Source organism: Solanum verrucosum, unplaced genomic scaffold (genome assembly GCF_900185275.1).
Source record: "Solanum verrucosum unplaced genomic scaffold, falcon-dt-bn FXZP01000234.1, whole genome shotgun sequence".
Lineage (NCBI taxonomy): Eukaryota > Viridiplantae > Streptophyta > Magnoliopsida > Solanales > Solanaceae > Solanum > Solanum verrucosum.
The window spans coordinates 762,284-772,018 of record NW_026020440.1 but is presented as its reverse complement, the minus strand read 5'-3'; the positions used below and the strand labels follow the sequence as shown (position 1 = coordinate 772,018).

Sequence of the window (9,735 nt, the reverse complement as noted above, 5' to 3'; positions counted from 1 at the left end):
AGAAGACAGTGAAATTTCAATGGTCAGAAGCTTGTGAGAAAAGCTTTCAGGAATTAAAAAAGAGGTTGACCACTGCCCCAGTTTTGACCTTACCAGAAGGTATTCAAGGTTTTGTGGTGTATTGTGATGCATCTAGAGTTGGTTTGGGTTGTGTCTTAATGCAGAATGGCAAAGTTATAGTTTATGCCTCCAGACAATTGAAAGTTCATCAGAAGAACTACACAACCCATGACTTAGAGTTGGCTGTTGTAGTATTCACTTTGAAGACATGGCGTCATTATTTGTATGGTGTTCATGTTGATATATTCACTGATTACAAGAGCCTTCAATATGTGTTCACTCAGAAAGAGCTTAATCTCAGACAAATGAGGTGGTTAGAATTACTCAAGGATTATGACATGAGTATTCTTTATCACCCAGGTAAGGCTAATGTTGTTGTTGATGCTTTGAGCAGGTTGTTTATGGGTAGTACCGCCCATGTTGATGAAGAAAAGAGAGAGTTAGCGAAAGATGTGCATAGGCTTGCACGCCTAGGAGTCCGACGTATGGATTCCACAGAAGGATGAGTAGTGGTGACGAATGAGGTTGAATCATCACTAGTGGTAGAAGTTAAAGAAAAGCAAGACTAAAATCCCATTTTGCTTGAATTAGGTGTAGTTTCAGAAATGGTTGGAAATCTCTTGGAATGATCTTTCCAACGCCGCCAAGTTTGCGCGATTTCGAGAGTTATCCCCTTTGGAAGTTGGGCTGTTTGTTTAAGGAAAGTTCAAATCCGGATTTTTGAAGGGTTGTTTGGTCTTTTCCTTACCTTTTTATTTTAATTCATTTTAGTGAATTAATTAAGGGTCTAAACTGAACTGGGTTAGTTTTACGCTTTTGGAAAAGAGTTAGGGTTTTAGAGAAGAGGAGAAAAGAGAAGGAGAAACAAGGAAATCGTCAAGATCGTCGAGTTTAGCTTGTGGATTTCGTCGGGGGTGATCCCTACAAGGTATGGGAGATCACATAGCGTTGGGTTAGTTCACCCACGCGTCAAGCATGTTTAATTCAGCGTGTTTTCGTCCTAAAATGATTGAGAAATTGATGTTCTTGATAGTTGTTCTTGAATTGATTTCGTTCTTGAATATGAGTTGGTATTTAGGAGTTTCTTAATGATTAAGTGTTGTTTCCCTAAGTTGTTTGAGTTAGATTTGTGTATATGATTTGGGTACATGAATCTAAAGTGAATTTGGGAAAAAGAATCGAATTAAAATGAATTAGGGTCAGAAAGCGCGATCAAAAGTTCGTCTGAATTTTGCGTGAAGGGAGGCTAGCATGACGCGCCCCCATAGCGCCAGGAAGGCTGGGGCAGTGCGCCAGCAGTGCGTCAGAAATGAGTCCCAGTAAAATGGGGCATGGCGCAGTGCGCCAGGGACGCGCCTGGATCGGCGTTTTTCACCAGTTTTCGTTGTTTAGCCTATTTAAGTTATTCTAAAGTGTCCTAACACTTTCTATTGATTTTAACTACTCTAAATTACTTCTAAACACCTAGAAATCATCCATAAATATGAATCATAACCTTGAATCCATAAATTCAAATTCAAGGAAAGTCAAGAGCCAAGTCTATGAAGTTTTGAGAGTCTTTTCAAGAAGTCTTTTGCAAATGCTTTTTAACTTTGTTTTAAGACTTAAGTTTTGAAGTTGAGTAAAGAGTAAGATCAAAGTTCATTTTCTTTAAAATGATTTATGGGAACTAAGTATTTCCAAGAGTAAATGTTTTCACATTTAAGATGAGAGGAAACTGAGATTTCCAAAAGAGTTTTGAACAGAAAAAGGGAACATTGATTCGAAGAGAGCTTTTTAAGCTAAGTTTGAGCAATTATCTCAAACCAGAGAAGAAGTTGTTTTAAAAACATATGAGCTAAGTATATTTTGGGAGTAATATTGAGCACCGATATGGGGACGCGAGTTCATATTAACTCAAGCCCCCATAAACCATGTAGCCATCATGGGCAGAAAAATGATCATACTTTTTAGATGATTCCTTAGTGCTTTTTAGCATAGACTAGTGGATCCACTTTGTAGTTTAGGTTCTATACCAATGGCAAGGTATAAGACAGTCCTTGGCAACGTGAGGTAAAACGTTGTACCATCACTTAGGCTCATAGTGATGGTTGTCGGTTAGAGAAACTCCCACTTCAATCATTGTTCGAAGCCCGATAATCGATTAATTTTATATTTAATATTTTTCATTATATCATTCTTCTGTCCTAAAATTTAGAACCTCAAATTTCTAATTTGCGTCTGTACATTACAGATGCACATGACATCAAGAGAAATGGGATATCTGGGGTTGATGTTGTTGAAGTACAAAGTTGCATACACAGTGGTGGACACTATAATGGTGATGTTAAGTAAGTTGATGTATGGAGATATAAGCAAGTATTATGGGGTGAAAAGGCCAGAGGAAGGACCATTTGCTTGTAAAATTAAGTATGGGAAGTACCCTGTTTTTGATGTGGGGACTTATCGTAAGATCAAGTCCGGTGAAATTCAGCTAACATAAACTGTTTGACTCTCGAAATTCGAATAGTAATTAAAGTCTAATAGTAATTAGTACTAATTACTCTACCATTTCTTATCATTTTAATTTACGTTCTTTTCTCCAAATATAACATTCCGACTATATAAATATGTGTGCAGCTCAGCATAGGCACGAGGAGAAAATGAGTAAATATCAATTCTCTAGCAAAATCATAGTTGCAGAAGCTGCAAATAAAATAAAATAGAAATGTTAAATTTGTGTTTAATTTGATATACTCAATTGTCAACGCAATATGTTTCTCTAATGTCTATTTGTTGTGTTTGATTTATGCAGACTAATTTTGAGAAGCACATGCTTTGCTCGTAGCATGTTTGATTTACTCATTTTATATTATTGTATTTGATCATAGTGTAACTATTTATGCAAATATTTTCGTATACCAATAACCTTATGAAGAGCTTTGCTGGTAGCATGCATTTGTCACTAAATTTATCTCTTTACGATATATATATAAAAAAAAAAAAATATATATATAATCTATTGCAGATATATTTTTATATTAATTTGGATCAGTTTATTCTTCAACATCTCTTTCTTTTTTTTTGTGTCTCAATTTATTTCTAGATGAGAAATATTTACTATCCTCAAAATAATACTGCTACAAATACATAATCATATCATGTGATTGACATAAAATATGACCATCTATCATGAAGGTGGTGATTCATATCGGCAATTATAAGATTTGATCTTTGAATTAAGGGATAAGGGTTTGAAAAATATCCTAACTTTGGTCGAATTTGTTGTTGCGATACTAAATTTTCATGAGGATCTATTACCTCCCTAGATCACTATTTAATACCGTATTTTTTACCCCCTGAACTATTTAATAATGTATTTTAAAGGTATATATGTGTCCACGTGGACACATTACTATTTATAATTTTGCATTATTAAATAGTTCTGGGGGTAAAAAATACGGTATTAAATAGTCTTGGGAGGTAATAGGTCCTCATGAAAGTTTAGTATCGCCCCTAAATTATGGGATTTAATTTTTTAAATTTAATTAACTTAAATTTATTAATAGCAATTGACAGTAAAATATATATACTTTCAATTCTTACTAATTTGCTGTCATCAGTTAATTTTTGAATTGTTCTGGAGTAATTTCTCATATTTATTCTACATATATTAAATTAAAATCTTCTTCAAATGTGCTTTATAAGTTGAAGGCACCCCTTTCACCTCCCAACACCAAGGAAAGTAAAAAGAAAGAAAGAAAAAAATATTTTTTTTATCTTTTATTTCTTAATAGTTTTTCATATGCCTAATAATTTAATCTTAAATGCCTTTATTATATATTATATATATTTTTTATTAATGCAGTGTAAAGTCACAGAGTCTAATTTATTATAATTATTATCAATAAATTATCGTAATTGCTTTTGTTTTATTTCTCAATAATTTTTCATGTGCCTAAAGAATTAATCTTAAATGTCTTATAATTATTATCAATAAATTATCTTAATTGGTTTACTTTGTGGGTATGAGATTGTAATATTTTTTTCCTTTATTTTTTTTGCTGCATGTGTCTTATGGGGAGATTCTTTAAGCTAACAAACACATAGTTTATTCATAATCTCTTTCACTGTTTTATTTGCTAGTACTATTTAGGGATAAGGGTCTGAAAAATACCCAACTTTAGTCGAATTTGTTGTTGCGATATTAAATTTTCATGAGGACCTATTACCTCCCTAGACTATTTAATACCGTATTTTAAACATATATATTTGCCCACGTGGACATAAAAAATAATGCAAAATTATAAATAGTAATGTGTCCACGTGGACACATATATACCTTTAAAATACACTATTAAATAGTCTAGGGAGGTAATAGGTCCTCATGAAAGTTTAGTATCGCAACAACAAATTCAACCAAAGTTAAGATATTTTCAGACCCTTATCCCTAGTATTTATATTACCATGCGAAGCGCAGATAAGTGAGCTTATATTATAACATAAACATGTAATGATGTTATTCATATTTTTTAGAAATAAATCCTTTTTATAATGAAATCTTACTAAAAGAAATATATAGAGAGAGAATAGAAGAAATGAAAAATAATAATATCAAGAAATAACCTTGTATATACGTTAAGAAAAATGTTGTAATGTCTAAGTAACCATAAGACACCTTTTTTTTTTTTTTTTATCAAGTAAATATAAGACTTTGAAGCGGAATAGTAAAGAAGCACACTCAAGTAAAAATAAGAAATTTTCTAAAATAAAATATTCTAATTAAAAGAATATAAATAACTTATACAGCTATACTCATATATTTAATTATAAAAAACAAACACTATTTGTTTCGTACATTCTGTTTTTAATCTAAATAGGTCATAAAAAAAGAAATAAACTGGGTATGTAATTATAGATATACTTCATAATATATGTACATATTTTTTAAAAATCTATCTAAATAGAGAGCTTATCAAGCTATTTTTTTGTGTAGAATTTTTTAGTATAAAGGTTTAGATATTTGATATCAAAATGTGCATATATAATTGACTCATATTATTGGGATATTTTTTTTGGGTGTATATGTATTTTATTATTAAAATAAAATACTAAGTGCATATGTTAGTGAGTATAAATCACTATTGGTTGTTGTAACTTATATGACCATTACTTCTTGTAACTAACTTTCATGGTCATTAGTGTCTTGTAACTCATACAACCATTAGTTCTTGTAACTCTCAAGGTCATTAGTTTCTTGTAACTCATATGACCATCAGTTCCTTGTAACTCATGTAACATCTACCACATTACTATCCCTCATTCTACCCATTGATTATATGAAAGACTTCTTCACCTATAAATAGTGGTGTTTCTTCCTTTGTGAAGGATCCCAAGTAGAAGTGAAATAATGTAAGAAAAGATAAGAAGTTTATATTGAGGTTCGTGTAGTGAAAGAGAGAGTTGAGACAAAGAAAATATTCTAAGTCTTCCACTATATTCACTATACAAAAGAGAGTATTATATTTTGAAGGAAAGTGTTCTTTTTATGGAGCTTTGGACTCTTCAACTAATCCGGATTTGTTTGAGTTGTACGATGTTGTTGGACTATTGTATCCTGGAGGGGACAAGTCAAGAGTGATACTGCCGGAACGGTGTAGATTATGCCGCAGTGGGCTTGAATCTCCTTAAAGAGAGCGAGATATCCGCGCCCCAGCCTAAAGATTAATATATTCATTTTTATTCATTTTATTTCAACTGTAATTTATTATATTTGTGGTATATTACACCAACATTTTTAATGTTATTTTATCCAACATTATTCCAATCACCAATAAAAATGCAAAAAACTTACCTGCACCAGGTGTATACACCAAACTAATGCAATTTCCATTATTACATGATTTAATGAAGTAAAACATATGTTAATTAATTATGATTAAGTAAAATGTACAATAAATTTAAACACATGACATGCATGTATTGACTTGATGTAAACACCCAATACGGGTAAGTCTTACCAAATAAAAAATCTAGTTGAAATTTATTGTACAACTTTGGCTCTGATTTTTTATTTTTTTTGACAAAAAGCTTTCCTATGACCTATGAGTTTCGTAAATTGGACTTTAATCGGAAAAAACTTATGGGAAAATTATCAAAACAACAATATTTTAGTCTTTAGTGGGACTCCTTAGCAACATTTTAACTATTTATTAAAAATGACAATATTTTAGATTGTTAAAAGGATGAGTTATGTATTTATTTTATTTTGATTAATTTGTAAGAATACAAATACTTAATAATAAAATAGAGAAAAACATTGAACATAAAACATCAAATAAGGAAAAAACGACTTTAAAACTTATTCAGTTACTTATTGAAAAGCGGGGATGTTGCCATTATTTCTGTGGAGCGTTTTTTTGCTCTTCCATTCTTAATAATTCCAAAAAAATAATTTGCAAAAAAAGTTTTGTCTTGCTATTTATTCAATTGATAATATTCCTAGCTTGTTCGAATCGAATTCGACATATTCTTAAAGCAGATGTTTTCGATTTCCACGACTATAATTTTGTCAGTTCCATTGAATAGCTAAATTTTCGACATCATGTATTTTTTTTTGTTGTTAATTTTGAATCGGTGAAATCTTTGTATGGTTTGAAATTTTTATTGAAATTTCGACATCAGTTCCATTGAAATCAAGAAAAATCACACGAACACGCTGAGGAACAATCATATGTTTTGTATCCAATATATGATGCATAAGGCTTGAAAGTGCTTGATTCTTTAGTTTCATAGTTGTTTTGTTTTTATTTGAATGCATACAATCTTTTTTTGTATCCCATTATGTTTAATGTAAATATTAACAATATGAAATTGTATATTTTTTTAGTTTTGAAGTTGTTGTTAATGTATGCATACAACTTTATAAAGGTTAAAAATCATAAATAAATTAAGAATTGTATACTAATATTTGTTGCCTTTCTGTAAATTCTGGATACAGTTTAATATTGGATGTAATCGATTATTGGATACAATTTTTTTGTTTTAGAATACTGCAAATATGTGATATCAAATATATATTTGTTAATGTAGTTATGGAAAGCATTAGTTTTCTAGTCATGCATTCTGGGAGGTGGAACGAGGATAATTGCTACGTTGATTACACTATAGAAGCAATTGTGATAAAAGAATATGCGACATTTAGAGAATTATTAGATGTTGTTTGTAAGCAAATTTGTAATGATTTGAGCTTCAACAGTGTGAAACTTATGTATAAAATAGAGGGTAGTAATGCACCTTTGGAAATACACAACGACATGGGTGTGAGGGTGTATGTGTCTTTGAAGAAAGATAACAAGGAATTGGCAAAGTATCCTCTATGTGTATCTGTATTTGTGAATGATTGTGAATTGGCTGATAGAAATATTTTGGAAGATGGATTTCAAATGAGTGGAATAGATGGAGGATATATAGTTGATACACAAGCATTAATGCTTAGTGTGCCGAACAATAGCGATTACATGAATTGCGACATTATTACAAACACCAAACATAAGGTAATATTGGAAGATCAAGTTTATAAGGACAAGGGAACATTAAAAGTTGTGATGACGCAATACGCAATTGAGCATAGATTTCAATGGAGAACGGATAGATCAAGTCAAACATGGTATGTGTATTTGGGTTGGATTTCTTTTATAATTGTATTTTCAATATGTTTTTTTTTTTTTACATAATATCAACATTTAATTTGTATTATACTAATTCTAATAATATAATATTCAAACAGTCATACACTTGTTTGTGTGTCTGAGAAATGTGGATGGATGCTGAAGTCGACAAGTATTAATAAATCTGGAATGTTCAGAATTAGAAAATTCATAGATGAGCACACATGTCTATTGAAAGATAAGGTGTATGATCAGCGACAAGCAACAAGCAATCTTATTGGAGGTATGATCCAACCCAAATTAGTTGATCATAAAAGGAAGTTAACGCCAAAGGATATACAACAAGATGTCAACCTAGCTCTTGGAGTAGATGTATCCTACGCAGTGGCATGGAAGGCTAAGGAAAAGGTTGTAATTTCTTTAAGGGGGACACCATCTGGATCTTATAGTAAATTGCCAAGCTACTTATACATATTGGACACTACCTACCCTGGATCACATATAACGATGAAGAAAACCGATGAAAATCAATTTCTGTATCTTTTTATTTCTCTCTTCTCGTTCATAAAAGATTTTGAGTGTTGTAGACCAATTGTCGTAGTTGATGGCAACCATCTCAGGGGGACGTATAATGGTACATTTGTTTATGCGAGTACTGTTGACGGAGCAGGTATTCGAATTATAATATATGAAATTTGATTCGGTACTTAAAATTGTATTTCTTTATGAAGAATAATTTTATCAATGTTATGTGTATAGGAAATGTGTTGCCGCTAGCATATGGAATTATTGATTCAGAAAATGATGCATCCTGGACTTGATTTTTTGAACAGTTTAGAGTAGCATATGGAGTTAAAGATAACATGTGTGTTGTTTCCGATCGAAATGAGAGTATTATAAACGCAGTTTCAAGGGTATTTGATGGAGTCCCTCATTATGCCTTCATTTGGCATCTATGGAAAAATGTGAAACATTATTTAAAAAGTCACACAATAGTCTTTCGAAAGTTTTTATGGGATGGCAAAGGCATACAAACAATCAGAATTCGATGAACTGATGGAAAAGGTTGAACAAGTTGATGTTCGTGTAAAGAATTACTTGGAATCAGCAGGTTATGAATAATGGGCTAGGGTATATGCAACAGTTGATCGAGGATTTGTTATGACATCAAACATAGTTGAGTGCATAAATGCTTGTTTGGTTGAAGCAAGGGAATTACCAATATACGACTTTCTTGAGGAAGTAAGACAAATGTTTGCAAGATGGAATTTCAAAAATCATACGTCTGCTTCACATACTTTCACCACACTTTGTGGTAAACCTCAAGAGATGCTCGTTGCTAATGAAGAAGCATCATTACGTATGAAGGTATGCTGTTATATTTTACTATATGTTTATCAACATGATATAACATAGCTGATTTTTTATGTGTACATTGTTCATAACATATTTGATTTGTTGTAGATTGTACCATCAAATAATTATGTGTACAGTGTTCATCACGAAGGTAGAACCTATATTGTCTGTCTGGAAAATAAAACTTGTACTTGCAAGAGGTTTCAATTGGATGAAATAACATGTTCGCATGCTTGGGCCGTTTTAAAGAAGAAACATTTTGATGTTGGACCATATTGTTCCGACATGTACAAGCCAAGTAACTTGTTGGATACATACAGCATTCCAATTTTTCCCTTAGGTGATCAAAACGAGTGGAATGTACCTGGGTATATTAAGGACGACATTGTGCGGCCTCCAAAGCACAAAAAGCTACCTGGAAGGCCATCCAAAAAGTATTGTGACAAGGCGTACATCGAGCTATATGGGAAGAAGAGCAAGAATTCTTGCAGTACTTGTGGGTTAATGGGGCACAATAGGCGTTCGTGTAGGAATGGACCGTGTATTGTTTAGTTAATGATGCTTTAATTTTATATCTTATTAGAGTGGAATTGTTTCCCAAATTCTAATGCCCTCTGTTTTATATATTTACTATCTTGGAATTCTTTGTATATGTTTTCATTCGAAATGT

General features: G+C 31.7%; 1 protein-coding gene across 1 annotated transcript; it reads left to right on the top strand.

Moving 5' to 3' along the window:
* The first annotated feature begins 8,726 nt into the window (after positions 1–8,726).
* On the top strand, positions 8,727–9,617 carry LOC125808240 (uncharacterized). The gene is made up of 3 exons (XM_049487959.1): positions 8,727–8,820; positions 8,917–9,077; positions 9,174–9,617. The coding sequence occupies exons 1-3, from the start codon at positions 8,727–8,729 to the stop codon at positions 9,615–9,617; spliced, it is 699 nt and encodes a 232-aa protein (XP_049343916.1).
* Positions 9,618–9,735: the final 118 nt, after the last annotated feature.